The 17,954-nt window shown below is 38.5% G+C and overlaps 2 protein-coding genes across 10 annotated transcripts in view; one reads left to right on the forward strand and one right to left on the reverse strand.

Moving 5' to 3' along the window:
- Nucleotides 1-12,973, forward strand: part of COX11 (cytochrome c oxidase copper chaperone COX11) — a 48,382-nt gene extending 35,409 nt beyond the window's left edge. The window contains exon 5 of one of the 2 annotated variants that reach the window (XR_012514621.1): nucleotides 595-12,973. The gene's annotated coding sequence lies outside the window, so the exon portion shown is untranslated. The remainder of the gene's footprint in view (nucleotides 1-594) is intronic. The other variant, XR_012514622.1, reaches the window with a different exon arrangement.
- Nucleotides 1-17,954, reverse strand: part of TOM1L1 (target of myb1 like 1 membrane trafficking protein) — a 59,181-nt gene that overhangs the window by 27,733 nt on the left and 13,494 nt on the right. For all 8 annotated transcript variants that reach the window (XR_012514619.1, XR_012514620.1, XM_003931322.4 and 5 more), the window contains exon 7: nucleotides 16,848-16,964. Coding sequence is in view for 6 of the 8 variants with exons in the window: in XM_003931322.4 (XP_003931371.1) it covers nucleotides 16,848-16,964 (117 nt within the window). In the remaining 2 variants the exon portion in view is untranslated. The remainder of the gene's footprint in view (nucleotides 1-16,847; nucleotides 16,965-17,954) is intronic.

A 17,954-nucleotide genomic window follows, 5' to 3' on the forward strand; every position in this document is an offset into this window, starting at 1 on the left:
ACAGCACTCATAAAGCTCCAGATAGTAAACATTTTCTGCTTTGTGGGCCATCTAGTCTTTCCTGCAACTACTCAGCTCTGCCACTGTAGTGTAAAAGCAACCCTAGAAAATATATATATAAATAACTGGGTGTGGCCATCTTTTAATAAAACAGATATAGGTAGCAGGCCAGATTTGGCTCATTTATATTCCCCTGGTATAATGCAAAGAGAAAAGACTTTGGACTCAGCAGGCCAAAGGCATCTCCCATACAATATGCCTGCTATGGAATTTGGGGAAATATGGCCAAAATTTAGTTGTAGGTTTTGTTTTTTCACCTATAATACAAGGAGAATACCTTGTAAGGTTGTTGTAAGGATCGGCAATGGTGTTATTGAAATCCCACAGTGTCTGGCATACAGAGGTAGTAGGCAGTAAATGAATGTATTATGGGTGCTTGTTGACAAGGTGTCACTAGAAGCTCAACTCGATAATGAATATAATCCTGTAACAAGCTATTATCCAGACCCGATTTTATACAAAGGAAAGAATTAAGAATGGCATTTAATATAACCCCCATAATGAATGAGAACTTTTCCTTTGTTCTTGCTTTAGAGAGTGTACAGAAATTGTTCTTCTTGTTTCTCACTGGCAGCCTTGCTACAGCAATGTCAAGATCAAGGGAATGCAATGGCTAATACCTATGACAAAAATGTAGAAATTAATTGGAAATGAATTTGAAGGCAACATCAATAGCCCTCAATCACATGAAGACACTCCCTTTGCCCTTTCAAGAAACAGATGGAGTGGCAACATGAAAGGAATAGCACATTTCAACAGGTCTGCAAAGCAGAATGTAAAAAACTCTTCAAAAGCCAGCCTACTCTGATCTTTGCAATTGATGTCTGTCTCAGAGGAGGGCCAAGCCACCTGGAAACAGCCGAGATCAAGCACCATGGACAAAAAGGATGGGTCAGAGTTCCCCATAGCAGGCACTTGCAGGGCTGTGGCAGTAGGGAGCCAGGGGGAGCAAGTCAAAATTCAGAGCAACAGCTGCTGGTGCATATGTCCATCACAGAACCCCCGGAATCACCTCCTTTTATGCCATATAAAAGCAAAGGCAAGTTTCTAAGTTAAAGTGAATTTAACAATCAATTCAAAAGTCTTTGGAGCAAAACAAAAAGGAGCTCATTAAGAGCTTCCTCTTCTGATATCCAGATGGCTCTTATTCCTCCATAGAGCACTCAGGAATTAAGGAAGGAGATCCCTTTGCACTTTCAACTCCATCTAGTCATCCCACATTGACCAACACAGGGCAACTCAATAAAAAGAAACATAAAAATGCTTGAATATCTCCCTTGAAAGAGCCAAAACAGAAAGAAATGTATTTGCTTGAAAATGTCTCTGGAAATACTATCTGTATGGCAATACCCCTGTTATCAGCTCATAACATATTTTCTTTATCCCAATATTCCCCACTCAGAGTACAGGAAACCCCAATGTCTCTATCTGCTCAAAGTAAAAACTCTCCCCACCTACTCTAAAACTGAACATTTTTCAGCTTAACTTGCTCATGTAGTCTCTTTTTCCTTACATAGGCTTCAAATGACAAATCATCAGCATAATCCTCAAGAAAATCATTAACTTTTTAAGACCCAACTCTTCTTCCCACCTAAACAATGTCTGCAAAAAGTACAGGATTTGGTTGCTGCCTTCAGATCGCCTCCCATACCCACATGAAAACACAATAGGTTAGCCATATATACTAGAAAATCAGTCCTGGGTTCAAAATGAGAAACTAGTTGGTCTAATGGATAGAACACCAGCTCAGGAGAATGAGGTTCTCCTTCCAGCTCCATCACTTGTCACAATGTGGGCAAACCATTCTTTCTGCATATGCAGCCTCATCTGCATAGGAAGGGTGATGGACTCAAAGACGCTGACAGTCCCTTCTATTCTTAATACCCTACATATTTGTGAATGGTAAAGACAAGAATGGTCTGGGAGGATGACTTTCTTTTTCCTATTCTCAGGATTTTTTTTTTCAACTGGTTATAAATCCTCACAGGATCAAATTTTAGATTCCCTTGATTTTAAATTTCTCCAGTAAGTTAGAGTAAGGCTTTCTCTAGTTATCATTTCAAAATCTGAACTCCCTTTATTCTGAATACAAGAGCATTCTCTTGTCTTACTGGGGCTAGGAAAAAAAAAAAAAAAAAAAAAAAAAGATGTAAGAGGTAAGATTAAAGTGGGAGGTACCAGAGAAAGTCAGCTATTCAAGATAAGAGGAAGGTGACCCAAAGCTGAGTGCACAAGACCAAGAAAGCAAATATACAAAACGCATGCTGCAACTCTTCATTCCTATGGCCAAGGTGGCTGCTTTTAACTCATCACTACACTTGTTAGACTAGATAGAGCCTCAGAATCATCACATTCCACTTCGAAAAACTAAAGAAAATCCAGTCTCCATCCCTAATGAATACAAAGTTTACAAGCAACACAGTGGTGAGAAAATGTGTCTACTGCATAAAATGGTTTTATTACCTATGAGTCTAACAAAAGAGCAAAACCCTCTTAATTAGTAGGGCTTCAGGACCTAATTGTTCAACATGGGTTGATGGAACAGAGAGGGGATTCCAAGTAAACATACTGGATTTCAGATGAAAGAAAACAGACAAGGAATAGGTTCCAAAGAAACAGAACAGCTACTAGACGGTAAGCGTAAACAGATAAAACAGGAAGAAGTTCCAAGTATACAGGCTGGGTTTTCTTTCTTTCTTTTTTTTTTTTTTTTTTTTTTTTTGAGACTGAGTATTGCTCTGTCTCCCAGGCTGGAGTGCAGTGGTGCAATCTTTGCTTACTGCAACCTCCGCCTCCCCAGTTCAAGCAATTCTCGTGCCTCAGCCTCCTGAGTGACTATAGGCATGCCCTGGCTAATTTTTGTACTTTTAGTAGAGACGAGGTTTCACTATGTTGGCCAGGCTGCTCTGGAATTCCTGACTTTAGGTGATCCACCCACCCCAGCCTCTCAAAGTGCCGGGATTACAGGCGTGCTCCACCATGATTGGCCTCAGGCTGGTTTTTAACAGTAACTGATATTATAAGACTGTGGTCACTGGTGAAGTATATGTACAAGAGCAGCCAATAAATTTTTGTTTTTTGAGACAAAGTGTTGCTCTGTTGCCCAGACTGGAGTGCAGTGGTATAATCTTAGCTCACTGCAAACTCTGCCTCCCAGGTTCAAGAGATTCTCCTGCCTCAGCCTCCCAAATAGCTGATATTACAGACGTGTCCCACCACACCTAGCTAATTTTTGTATTTTTAGTAGAGAGAGGGTTTTACCATGTTGCCCAAGCTGGTCTTGAATTCCTGACCTCGTGATCCACCCACCTCGGCCTCCCAAAGTGCTGGGATTACAGGCATAAGCAACCGTAACTGGCCAAGAAATTTTGGAGTGGAGGCTATTCCTTTCTCCTGGACAACTTTCCTTTGCCCTCCAGATCCACTGTCCACACTTTCTGTCTAAATTCTGTGCCCTGGGGCCTGGCTTGTAGGGATCACATCTCCAGGTCCCCTGTCTTCTTGCTTCTGTGTTCAGCCAATGTGAAGTCTTGCTGGCAGGAAACAGGAGAAAGGAAGGAGAATGAGGTCTGGATATTTATTCTTTCCACTTCTTCCACCAAAGGCATCACTGCTGTCAAGGCTACCCTCTCCACATTATTTCTTTCTCTAGGTTCTGGCAAAAGTGACCTCTTATTGCCCATGTAAACCTTGGGATGTTAGTTAATAATTCAGAGTAGTGATCTAGCCCTTGTGGTTTCCTTGAACTTTGTAACATCTTACTAAATAAATGGTATCTTGATTAAACTTTCTTCAAATTACCCAAATGAAGTATGTCATTTCTTTGTTAATACACTACAAAGCATGAAAACTTTTGAGTAATCAAAAGAGTATGATGCCAGTTTAATCACAAATAGGTCATGAGACAAGAACAGCCTCTAGAAGACAACCTTGAATTAGAATATACAGTATGTGATAAAGGGGTATTTAAAACCATTGGAAAAGATATGAATTGTTAGTGAATGTTATTTGGACAACCAGCCATCAAACTGAAAAAATAAATGAAGGTAAAATCCCCACCTCATACCAAGAATACAAATTTGAATTTTAAGCCATATAAAATCCAGGGGAAGAAAGCTATTGATCCATTAGGCCTGTTTTTATTCAATGATTACATCACATTAGGCACTAATCTGGGAGCCAGAATCTAGTAACAAACAAGACAAGCCTTTTGGCATTTCCATTCTAGTAGGCAGACAGCTGACAACCATGCAAGAAAAGCATCAGACACTGTGAGTGCCAGGTGGAGAATGAATGGTGATGTGATCAGTGCTGGCTAATTTTAGACTGGAGAGTTACAGAAAACTTCTCAGGAGGGTAACACACTAAGATCAGAATGATAAGAAAAAGTTTGAGAGCAGCCTGGCCAACATAGTGAAACCCCGTCCATACCAAAAATACAAAAAAATAGCCAGGCGTGGTGGCAGGCACCTATAGTCCCAGCTACTCAGGAGACTGAGGTAGGAGAATTGCTTGAACCTGGTAGGTAGAGGTTGTAGTGAGCCGACATGGCTCCATTGTACAATGGCGCCAGCATGGGCGACAGAGTAAGACTGTCGAAAGAAAGGAAAAGAGAGAGAGAAAAAAAGAATGAGCGAGTTGGCCATTTGAAGATGGGGAAGCATGAAGAGTCAGGGATGAAACAGCTCCCCAGCAAGAATGAAACTCAGTGCACTCAAGGAATAGGAAGGAGGTCAGCAAGCATGTGCCATGGAAGAAGTTGGCTAAACATGACCAAGAAGGGCTCTGTGGCCAGAATAGAGAGGTTTGGTTTTACTTTCAGTATAATGGGAAGCCATGGGAGGGTTTCCAGCAAGAAACAACATGATCTGGTTTATATTTTATAATTGTAGTTTATCATTTTATTTTTTGAAAAGGAATCTAATTCTGTCGCCCTGGCTGGAGTACAATGGTGCAATCTCTGCTCACTGCAACCTCCGCCTCCCAGGTTCAAGCTCTAGGGCAACTTTCTGCCTCAGCCTCCCGAGTAGCTAGAATTGCAGGCATCTGTCACCATGCCTGGCTAATAACCTTTTAAAAATCCATAATACAACTTTGGGAGGTCAAGGCAGGTGGATCACCTGAGCTCAGTAGTTTGAGACCAGCCTGGCAAACCTGGTGAAACCCTGTCTCTACTAAAAATATGAAAATTAGCTGGGTGTGGTGGCAGGCGGCTGTAGTCTAAGCTACTCAGGAGGCTGAGGCAGGAGAATTGCTTGAACCCGGGAGGCGGAGTTTGCAGTGAGCCATGATCATGCCACTGCACTCCAGCCTGAGCAACAGAGTGAGACTCTGTCCCAAAAATAAATAAAATAAAATAATTTTACAAATAAAAAGCTATAATACAGACACTTAATTTCATTAGTAATTAGGAAACTGCAAATGCAAATTAAAATCAAAACTGTAATAAGATACCACTTCACACCTACCAGAGGGCCATTTAAAAAAACACAATGGAAAATAACAAATGTTTCTTGTGGAGAAACTGGAATCCTAGTAGTACTGCATACTGCTAGTAGAATATACAATGGTGCAGCCGCTGTGCAAAATAGTTAGACAATTCCTCAAAAAGTTAAAGTTACTATATCACCCAGCAATTCTATTCCTAGGTTGATACTTAGAAGAAATGAACACAGATATTCAAACAAAAAACTGTATGTGAATTTTCATAGCAGCATTAGTCACAATAGCATAAGGTGGAAACAACCTAAATGTCTATCAATGAACTGATATATAAAATGTGGTGTATCTATACAATGAAATATTAGGCCATTAAAGTAATAAAATTCTAATACATGCTATGACATGGATGAACCTTGAAAAGATTAAGTGAAAGATGTTAGACACAAAAAGTCATATATTATGTGATTCTAGTTATATGAAATGTCCAGAACAGGTAAATCCACAGACACAGAAGCAGATTGGTGGTTATTTGGAACTGGTGAAAGGCAGAAAGGGGAGAGACTGCTTAATGGGCATCGGGTTTCCTTTTGGGGTAATGAAAATGTATTGAAATTAGAGGAAATAAAGTTGGACCTTGAACAACAGGAGTTTGAACTGCATGGGTCCAATGATAAGCAGATTGTTTTCTGCCCCTGCCACCTAAGACAGCAGGACCAATTCCTCCTCTTCTTCTTCCTCAGCCTATTCAGCAAAAAGAATAGGATCAAGACCCACTTAATTAATAGTAAATATATGCTCTCTTCCTTATAATTCTTAAAGAATTTCTTTTAATTTTAATTTTTAAATTGAGACAGGGTCTCACTCTGCTGCTGAGGCTGAGTGCAGTGGTGCAATCATGGTTCACTGCAGCCTCCTGGGCTCAAATGATCCTCCTTCCTCAGCCTCCACAGTAGCTGGGACTACAGACATGGAACACCATGCCTGGCTAATTTATTTTTGTGGCAACAGAGTCTCACTACGTTACCCAGGCTGGTCTCAAACTCCTGGACACAAGCAATCTTCCTGCCTCAGGTTCCCAAAGTTTGGGATTATAGATGTAAGCCACTGTACACAGCCTTCCTTATAATTTTCTTAACATTTCTTTTCTCTAGCTTACCTTAAGAATATGGCACATAACATATATAACATAGAAAATATGTGTTAATTGACTGTTTGTTATTGATAGGATTTCTGGTCAGTAGTAGGCTATTAGTAGTTAACTTCTGGGGAAATCAAAAGTTATACATGAATTTTCAACTGACATTGTAGGATCAGTGCTTATAACTGCTATGTGTTGTTCAAGGGTTAACTGTAGTTACAATGAATGTATGTTTATTTTATTTTTATTTTTTGAGATGGAGTCTCCCTCTGTCACCCAGTCTGGAGTGCAGTGGCATGATCTCTGCTCACTGCAACCTCTACTTCCCAGGTTCAAGTGATTCTCATGCCTCAGCCTCCCAAGTAGTTGGGATTATAGGCACCCATCACCATGCCCAGCTAATTTTGTATTTTTAGTAGAGACAAAGTTTCACCATGTTGGCCAGGCTGGTCTTGAACTCCTGACATCAAGTGATCCACCCACCTCGGCCTCTCAAAGTGCGGGGATTACAGGTATGAGCCACCGCTATGAATTTTGCCTCAATTTAAAAAATCCTATATAGAATTTTTGGGTTTTTGCATAGCACTGTACTCAATATCCTGAAAACCTTTCTTATAACAAAATACCTAAAAATGTTAGATATTAAAATATTTTAACATTTCTGCCTACACTTTCAAGAAAGCATGAGAAATCCTCCAAGGCTGAAAACCAAAGTAAGATGTAAAGACTCAAGCAGCAATTAAGGAACAAGGGTTCACAAGGCACCCATCTGCCAATCTCCAGTAGGGTTCACAGCAGACACAAAGGACAAAGCCCAAGGTAAGAACATGAGGGGAGCTGCACTAAAAACCCTCTGACACTCAGGTGGAACCCCTGCATGACTACTCCCTACAAAACTCAGAGAATCAGAAAAAACCTCAGCCACACAAAGCCAAATTGTGTGTCATTGTCAGTTCTTGGTGGACAGAGTGAACATACGTATTTTTCCTGAGACTTCTATCAGCCTTACTACATCCTTATCTCTAGGGATGAGGCAGCCTGCCTTCAAAGTTTAAAAAATTCTAATGAGTGCTGATTATTTTTCTTCTAACTGCAGAGGTCCCTAGATTCTGTTGGAAACCAGCAGTTACTTGGAGGAGAGTCTTTTTTTTCTGGCCTCAACAACTACCCTGGAAGTTCCCTGCTCCTGAGTTAGCGGCTCAGACAGCAGAGGACAATTGTTTTCATCACCATGTGAATGCCTAAGGCCCATTCAATCTTGCTCTGATTTTGAGGTTAGTATGGGCTGCTTCTGGAAAATGTCCTTTGGAAGAGTCTCTTTCACGTGGGTGGGGCTTTGAGCTCTGAGCTGGATTGATCCCACCTGCTTTATCAGGCACTGAATAGTCTCACTATTCTGGTGGCCTGATAGTCAGTTTAGTCTTCTCTATAAACCTTGGGGTTTATTTTTATTTTTATATTTCTTCTGTCATTTCAATGGGATTTGGTGAAGAAAGAGGAAGTGAATTTATTTTGGCAAGCTAAAAAAATGTGATTATTGGTTGGCTTAGGGGGGAAATACCTGTTTTACAATTCACATAGTTGATTTGATACTTTTATTCCTTCTTTACAATTGTACTCTTTCCCTCAGAGTATGACCGTGGGCCCTCACTGACCCCCAGCCTAGCTGCCCCCTCTGCTGATGACTCCCTAGGTTTATGCTGAAGCCTCCAAAAACCCCTGCAGTTATATGGGGGCAGCCAACCAGGGAGCCAGCATTACCTAGGGGTTCTAACTGTACTGACCTGACTCCTTCACACAGTTGTGAGCAACCTTTGAAAAAGTACACTCTAAAGAATTGTTTATGACATAGGGTTAGAGGGGGAAAGAAAGAATAAAAAATCAAAAACACCAAAAAATGGACTTTTTGTTTTCCACAGTCTATCTTTGCTGATTTCATTCTTAAATTCTTAAATCAGATATACTCTTTATCTTTTTTCTCCATAGAAGATTTCATGGAATTATTTCAGATCAACTATAGTGAAGTTATTTAGATATTTAAAATTTTTTAATTACTTGTCAAAAGAAATTAAGAATACTACTCCCCACAACAGATCTTTATATGGTACAAACAAAAAGCATAGAAAGAAAAATAACATTACACATTCGACAGTCTCTATAAACAAGTTGATCCCCCGCCAGAACCTATTCAATTTGAGTTGGCCATGAGTAGTATTCTAATGTTGATTTATAACCTAAGACTCTTTACTATTCAAGGCAAAACACAGCTCTGAGCTCTGGCATTAAAACAGCAACCAACAAATTAGCATTATCCTTGCAAAACTGAACAAACATCTGCACCCAAGCACTCTGAGACAAAAAAGCATTTCAGTATACTTCAGATTGGAATCAAATATAAAACTGGATTCACATATTTAAATGAAATATTTCAGTGTATATGAAGGATTGTCACAGATGGATGAGAATATGAGAGAAAAAGTCATAAATCATTTCAATTTAGAGCTCTGAAAGGCCTGGGAAGACCAGGAAGAAGTAGAAATATTGCTGTGGCCATTTAAAAAATATTATCTGCCACATATCCATTTACCTTGATATTTTTTTCCCTTTTATTTTAACATATGTGTTAGCATCATGAGTTTGAAAATTTATATCCTGGCCCATGTGGACCTAATAGATATCTACAGAACTCTCCACCCCAAATCCACAGAATATGCATTCTTCTCAGCACCCATCACGCTTATTCTAAAATTAACCATTTAATTGGAAGTAAATCACTCCTAAGCAATGCAAAAGAATGGAAATTATAACATCCAGTCTCTCAGACCACAGTGCAATCAAATTACAATGCAAGATTAAGAAACTCACTCAAAACCACACAACTACATGGAAAATGAACAACCTGCTCTTGAATGACTACTGGACAAATAATGAAATGAAGGCAGAAATAAAGATGTTCTTCGAAACCAATCATAACAATGACACAATGTACCAGAATCTCTGGGACACATTTAAAGCAGTGTCCAGAGGGAAAGAGGGAAGTTTATAGCACTAAATGCCCACATGAGAAGCAAGGAAGATCTAAAATTGACACCCTAATGTCACAATTAAAAGAACTAGAGGAGCAAGATCAAACAAATTCAAAAGGTAGCAGAAGACAAGAAATAACTAAGATTAGAGCAGAACTGAAGGAGACAGAGACACAAAAAACCCTTCAAAAAATCAATGAATCCAGGAGGCAATTTTTTGAAAAGATCAACAAAATAGATAGGCTGCTAGCCAGACTAATATAAAAGAAAAGAGAGAAGAATCAAATAGATGCAATGAAAAATGATAAAGGGGTATCACCACCAATTCCACAGAAATACAAACTACCATCAGAGATTACTATAAACACCGCTATGCACATAAACCAGTAAATCTAGAAAAAACAGATAAATTCCTGGACACTTACACCCGCCCAAGACTAAACGAGGAAGAAGCTGAATCCCTGAATAGAACAATAACAAAGTCTGAAGTTGAGGCAGCAATTAATAGAACTACCAACCAAAAAAATTCCAGGACCAGATGGGTTCACAGCCGAATTCTACCAGACATACAAAGAGGAGCTAGTACCATTCCTTCTGAAACTGTTCCAAATAATACAAAAAGAGGGAATCCTCTCTAGCTCATTTTATGAGACCAACATCATCCTGATACCAAAACCTGGCAGAGACACAACTAAAAAAGAAAATTTCAGGCCAATATCTGTAATGAACATTGATGAGAAAATATTTAATAAAATACTGGCAAAGTGAATCCAACAGCACATCGAAAAGCTTATCCATTAAAATCAAGTCAGCTTCATCCCCGGGATGCAAGCCTGGTTCAACATACACAAATCCATAAATGTAATCCATTGCATAAACAGAACCAAAGACAAAAACCACATGATTATCTCAACAGATGCAGAGAAGGCCTTCATCAAAATTCAACAGCCCTTTATGCTAAAAACTCTCAATAAACTAGGTATCGAAGGAATGTATCTCAAAATAATAAAAGCTATTTACGACAAACCCATTGGCAATATCATATTGAAAGGGCAAAAACTGGAAGCATTCCCTCTGAAAACTGGCACTAGAAAAGGGTGCCCTCTCTTACCATTCCTATTCAACATAGTATTGGAAGTTCTAGCCAGAGCAATCAGGCAACAAAAAGAAATAAAGGGGCTGGGCACAGTGGCTAAAGCCTGTAATCCCAGCACTTTGGGAGGCTGAGGCAGGAGGATCACCTGAGGTCAGGAGTTCGAGACCAGCCTGACCAACATGGAGAAACCCCATCTCTACTAAAAATACAAAAAACTAGCCAGGTGTGGTGGCGCATGCCTGTAATCCCAGCTACTCGGGAGGCTGAGGCAGGAGGATTGCTTGAACCCTGGAGGCAGAGGTTGTGGTGAACCCAGATTGCATCATCACACTCTAGTCTGGGCAACGAGAGCAAAACTTCATCTCAAAATAAATAAATAAATAAAAGGTATTCAATTAGGAAAACAGGAAGTCAAATTGTCTCTATTTGCATACGACATGACTGTATATTTAGAAGACTCCATCGTCTCAGCCCAAAATCTCCCTAAGATGATAAACAACTTCAGCAAAATCTCCTTAAGATGATAAGCAACTTCAGCAAAGTCTCAGCATACAAAATCAACATGCAGAAATCACAAGCATTTCTATACACCAATAACAGACAAACAGAGAGCCAAATTATGAGTGAACTCCCATTCACAACTGGTACAAATTGAATAAAATACCTAGAAATACAACTAACAAGGGACATGAAGGACCTCTTTAAGGAGAACTACAAACCGCTGCTCAAGGAAATAAAAGAGGAAACAAACAGACGGAATAACATTCCATGCTCATGGTTAACAAGAATCAACATCGTGAAAATGGCCATACTGCCCAAAGTAATTTATAGATTCAATACTATCCCCATCAAGCTACCAGTGGCTTTCTTCATAGAACTGGAAAAAACTAAACTTCATATAGAACCAAAAAGGAGCCCACATAGCCAAGACAATCCTAAGCAAAAAGAACAAAGCTGGAGGCATTGTGCTGCCTGACTTCAAACTATGCTACAAGGCTACAGTAATCAAAACAGCATGGTACTGGTACTAAAACAGAGATATAGACCAATGGAACAGAACAGAGGCCTCGGAGGCAGCACCACACATCTACAACCATCTGATCTTTGACAAACCTGACAAAACAAGCCATGGGGAAAGGATTCCCTGTTTAATAAATGGTGTTGGGAAAACTGGCTGGCCATGTGCAGAAAGCTGAAACTGGACTCCTTCACCTTACACAAAAATTAACAACAGATGGATTAAAGATTTAAACATAAGAACACCATAAAAACCCTAGAAGAAAACCTAGGCAATACCATTCAGGATATAGGCATAGGCAAGGACTTCATGACTAAAACACCAAAGGCAATGGCAACAAAAGCTGAAATAGACAAATCGTATCTAATTAAACTTAAGAACTTCTGCACAGCAAAAGAAACAATCATTAGAGTGAACTGGCAACCAACAGAATGGGAAAAAATTTTTGCAAGATACCCATCTGACAAAGCCCATCTGATATTCTGACTAATATCCAGAATCTGCAAAGAACTAAAACAAATTTACAAGAAAAAAACAACTCCATCAAATAGTGGGCAAAGGATATGAACAGACGCTTTTCAAAAGAAGACATTTTTGCAGCCAAAAAACATATGAAAAAATGCTCATCATCACTGGTCATTAGAGAAATACAAATCAAAACCACACTGAGATATCACACACGTCAAGCCAGTTAGAATGTGAACATTAAAAAATCTGGAGACAACAGATGCTAGAGAGCATGTGGAGAAACAGGAATGCTTCTACACTGTTGGTGGGAGTGTAAATTAGTTCAACCATTGTGGAAGACAGTGTGGCGATTCCTGAAGGAACTAGAAATAGAAATATCATTTGATCCAACAATCCCATTACTGGGTATATACCCAAAGGATTATAAATCATTCTGTTATAAAGACACATGGACATGTACGTTCACTGTGGCACTGTTTACAATAGCAAGGACTTGGAACCAACCCAAATGCTCATCAATGATAGACTGGATAAAGAAAATGTGGCACATACACACCATGGAATACTATGCAGCTATAAAAAAGGATGAGTTTATGTCCCTGCAGGGACCATCATTCTCAGCAAACTGAACACAAGAACAGAAAACCAAACACTGCATGTTTTTACTCAGAAGTGGATGCTGAACAATGAGAACACATGGACACAGGGAAGGGAATATCACACACTGGGGCATATTGGGGGTGGGGGTGGGGTGTTAGGTGAGGGATAGCAGGGGTGGGGAACTGGGGAGGGATAATATTAGGAGAAATACCTAATGTAGGTGACGAGGGGATGGATGTAGCAAACCACCATGGGATATATATACCTATGTAACAATCCTGCACAATCTGCACATGTACCCCAGAACTTAAAATATAATAATAATTAAAAAAAAGTTTATATCTGGAAAAGCCTCCACTGTGGACTACTACATTTAAAATGTATTTAATGATGAATTTTCCTTTTTATATCACATATAAAGAGGATTATGTTTAATATTATTCTTGCTTACTGTCATCTAAGCTCTTCGTTTTATACATAAACTAAGTCCAGTGATAGTAAATGACTTGCCTAAGGTCAAGAACCCCAAGGATCCTTAGCAAAATGTTATAATTCTAAGATATTCTAAAAATAATATACTTAAAGCCACTGATCCAAAATACTGATTTATTTCTCAAGGAATACTACTCTCATGTTCTGCTTAATATTAGCAGATATTTGGAAAATTGGGATTCTTTGGTTAAATAAGTTTATAAATGTTGGGTTAAACAAAGACTCTTAAAACCTTTAATATATCAGTGAACTTTACGAACCTCCAAGAGGAGAAATACAGTAGACAATTGGTTTTGGAAACTTATTTGACCACAGATACCACTTTCTACCCATAGAACATGGCATACAACTGATGAGAAATACTCTCTTAACTTGTTTTCTAGATTCTTGTCTTACTTCCTGAGAATTTATCATCACAATGCCACCAGAAGGATTTTTCTAAAATCTGACCTCGTTATGTAGCCCCTCAGCGTATATCCTTTCAACAGCTCCCTTCTGCCAGCCTGGTCAAGCCCACTCTTTGGTGTGGCATAATCATCCTCCATTACCTGTACAGATCAGCTCTTACCTTATCTGGAACTTTATACTCCCACATTGTGGTTTAAATCCTCTTTTCATCCCTACACACCTGAGAGATACCACAAACTCACATTCATTAATAGTGGGGTGGGGCACCGCAATGAGTTCCTTAAGAGGAATCTGAGTCCCCAGTGGTCTCTGGGTATAGAAGAAATGAATATAGGAGAAATGACCTCTGTTTTTTTTTTGTTATTATTATTATTATTTTATTTATTTATTTTTGAGATGGACCCTTGCTCTGTTGCTCAGGCTGGAGTGCAATGGCATGATCTTGGATCACTGCAACCTCCGCCTCCTGGGTTCAAGCGATTCTCCTGCCTTAGCCTCCCAAGTAGCTGGGAATACATCCATGTGCCACCACACCTCGCTAATTTTTGTATTCTTTGTAGAAGTGGGGTTTCACCATGTTGGCCAGGCTGGTCTCAAACTCTTGACCTCCGGTGATCCACCTGCCTCAGTCTCCCAAAGTGCTGGGATTACAGGCACGAGCCACTAGGCCCAGCCTGTTTTTATTATTTTTTTAAACAACCCTTTAAAAAACCCTTCTGAACCTGGAGACAGCACAAAAGAGGGCAAGGTCCAGATTTGGCCCATAGGCCACTGTTTGGTAACTCTTAAATTAGAGGAAATTGCAATTCAGGACATTCAAGGCTGCCCATAATGAGTACTGCCTAAAACATGGAAGGAATATGAAGGGTGCTTCATGCCTAAAAGCCAGAAGCCAAGAACATGCTGGCACAAGAGGCTCTAACAGATAGATTGGTTGAGGTACATAAGTAAAATAACCAGGCAAAACAACCCATGCTCATGTCCCTTTCCTCATCTAAGATCAGATAGCTGAGAGAGGAGTAATGTTTCCATGTGGAAACAATGATTGGAACAGAGAGATAGGATATTATTTCTAGGTGCTGGTAGCATTCAGTAAAAAAAAAAAAAAAAAACAGAGAATACATAATCCAGAGGACCAGCCATAAATGTATCCCAAACAGCATCATCCCATGTTGATATACCATACTCTGAAAACATTATCGAGCACAGCTGTAGCAATTACATCTTCCCTTCAGCATGAGTGAGCTGAGTCAGCAGAGAATGCAGACCAGCTGATAGAGAGTCTCAAACAAAAATGAGCTCACTGTCAGCAATTCAGCTGAACACTAGAGAAATGCAAATTAAAAAAATGAACAAAAAAATTTGCAAAGGAGAAGCCACAGAACAAACAAAAAAAGCAGTGTTAAATATAGTTATTATCCTTAAAAAGATATAAAAGAAAAGTAGAACCATGTAATGAAAGAACTAGTCCCAGCTACTCGGGAGGCTGAGGCAGGAGAACTGCTTGAAACCGGAAAATGAAAGTTGCAGTGAGCCAGGATCATGCCACTGCACTCCAGCCTGGTGACAGAGCAAGACTCTGTCTCAAAACAAAAACAAAAACAAACAAACCAAAAAAACATATTTTAAAAATATTTTAAAATTATATACATATTTGTATACAGCAAATATTTTTTAAGTATATATTTTTAAATAAAAAGAAATTGTTGAAACATTAGGAGTGAATAAGCAACCTGATGTACAAGATTTAGAGATATACATTAAACAGAGAAATTATTCCAGAACTTAGAATGAAGAGATGAAAAATACAAAAGAAATGTTAAGAGAGAGACGAGTCCAACTGGAAGTTTCATCATCTTTAAAAAGTTCCATAAGAAGAGAATGGAAAGAATGGTGGAAAGGATTTGAACAGAGACATAGGGTGTTAATTCTTGGTGTTCAGCGCATTCAGGATCATTATAATACATTCAGAATAATATTTTTATCAGCATTAGTGGGTATAAGAGAACAATGAAGCAATATCTTCAAAAGCCTAAAGAAAAAGAATTTTGTGCCTAGAATTTTGTATCTAGCTAAACTAACTTGCATTTAACATAACAATCAAAGGACATTTTTGTATATGAAAGCACTCAAGTTTGCACTGAAGTTTACCAACATGGATGTACTTCAGAAAGGAAAAAACAAGCTATTCGCCATAGCAGTGATATATAAGCAACATTGTTGGGAAAAATTTTTTAACTTTTTTGTTTCCCAAATAAGAAATGAGCAAGAAAAATGTTATTTACTAACAATCTAAGAAGTAAAAGGAAAAATAACACCAACACGAGAAGAGGGGAGTGAGAATCTGAGAAAAGTAAAAATATCTTAAGCTTTAAGACTTGGCAAAAAAGGGACTTAGAAATTAGAAACTGATTTTCTGTTTCTAAAATTAATAAGTTTTAAAATTTAATTAGAAGAACAAACCAGTAGAGAGAAAAATAAGTATATGTATACATAGACATTAGCAGAAGGCACAGGAGGGCCGTAGAACTACTCACGCACATCCAAATGCCCTGTCTACTTGTTCCTCTATGGCTTGAGTATTGCCTCAATCTAAACCTTTCCTAAAATCTTACATCTCTTTTTCTCCCCACCCATAATCCCAAACAAATTTATATTACAGCATCTGTAATACTTCATTATGTTTGTTGTTTACAAACCAATCTTGCTCATTAGGTATAAATTCTTAAGGACTAGAACAGCCTCCTTCTCATTTCTATATCCCTTCCTATATCACAGTTACTCAATGTTGGTTGACTGGATAAAAATAGAGGCAACTTTTACGTACTTAAAACAACTAGAGACTGGATTGTAGATGACCAAGGTTACAATTTATAATAAATTATTTGTTACAAGAGGTTAAAGACCATGTCTAAGTTATTATTGAATCCCTGATAAGGTCATTCTTGGATCTTTTTGTTAAGTTTAGAAATCCGCTGAAATCAGGATATAGGAGGACATACTAGACATTATTAAGGTGCTTTCCATCTCCAAAGCTCAAAGTTTAGAGAATAACTTTAAGAGACATTTTGACTGATTGTCCCTGAAATCATACAACACCTGCAGAAGCTCTATGTCTTCATGGTTTTCAGACCCAGGAGTATTCTCCATCAATATGGCGGACATCACTCGCACATTCATTTTCACCATATCCAATTCACTGTGCAATTTTCCAATCTGTAGAGAGCAACACAGTCACCAGTCAGTGGGACACACAAAGAAGTGGGACACACAAAAAATAACTACCTGTTTCCTGCCCCGATGGGACATGAGCTGGAATAAAAAATGCTTTTGTAACCCATTAATTTTCAAACTTAAATTTAATTTCATATAAATATACATATAGTTATTTTACAAACATATACATTGGCACTTTTTAAAAGGCCTTGCAAACTCTTGTAATAAATCCCAAAATATGCTTTAGGAATTTTAAAAATGAAGGAAAATAAAAAGATTAAAACTCAATATGGAGAAGGGAGAAGTACTAGGCACCTAGCAGAATAAGGTACCAGAAACCTGGATAAAACGGCAAAAGTTATCCTGCATTTCTTGGCAACTAACAGGATAAAAGAAAGACAAATTAATCTATTTCTCATGTTATTAAAGAAGAAAGAATAAAGAAACACTCTTTTATCCTGTATTAAATTCTAAGAGGAATTATGTGAATTTTTATATAAGAAAAAAAGAAGGAGAATACAAAGTCTTCTATTATAGTTCCTTTATAGCAGGACAGAAATGAGCTTCATATAATAATTGTTTATCTGTACCTTGGATAAACTGATATACACAAAGAAGTAAATGGAATTCAGTTGGCATAATAAATACAAGTAATAAGGTTACCATTTACTAAACTCTCTGAAATATGTGACAGTCCTACCAGAAGTAACAGGAATTGGCTGATGGACACTAGATCCAATCCACAATCAAGGCTCCACAAAGCTATGAAAGCCACTAGGCAAGCACAGCTCTTACAAAGTTGGGCTTTGGAAGCAGACAGAATCCATGGTATTAATTCTTCCTGGAACTTGGCTGTGCTAAGTCGCATAGTATTACTAAGCCTCAGTCTCTTCCTCTGTAAAATGAGTGTACCTACATCTCAACGCTGTTAATCAGAAAAGATAAACTGTATATAAGGTGCTTACAAATCAGGAAAAGACATCAATATAT

Source organism: Saimiri boliviensis, chromosome 17 (assembly GCF_048565385.1).
Source record: "Saimiri boliviensis isolate mSaiBol1 chromosome 17, mSaiBol1.pri, whole genome shotgun sequence".
Lineage (NCBI taxonomy): Eukaryota > Metazoa > Chordata > Mammalia > Primates > Cebidae > Saimiri > Saimiri boliviensis.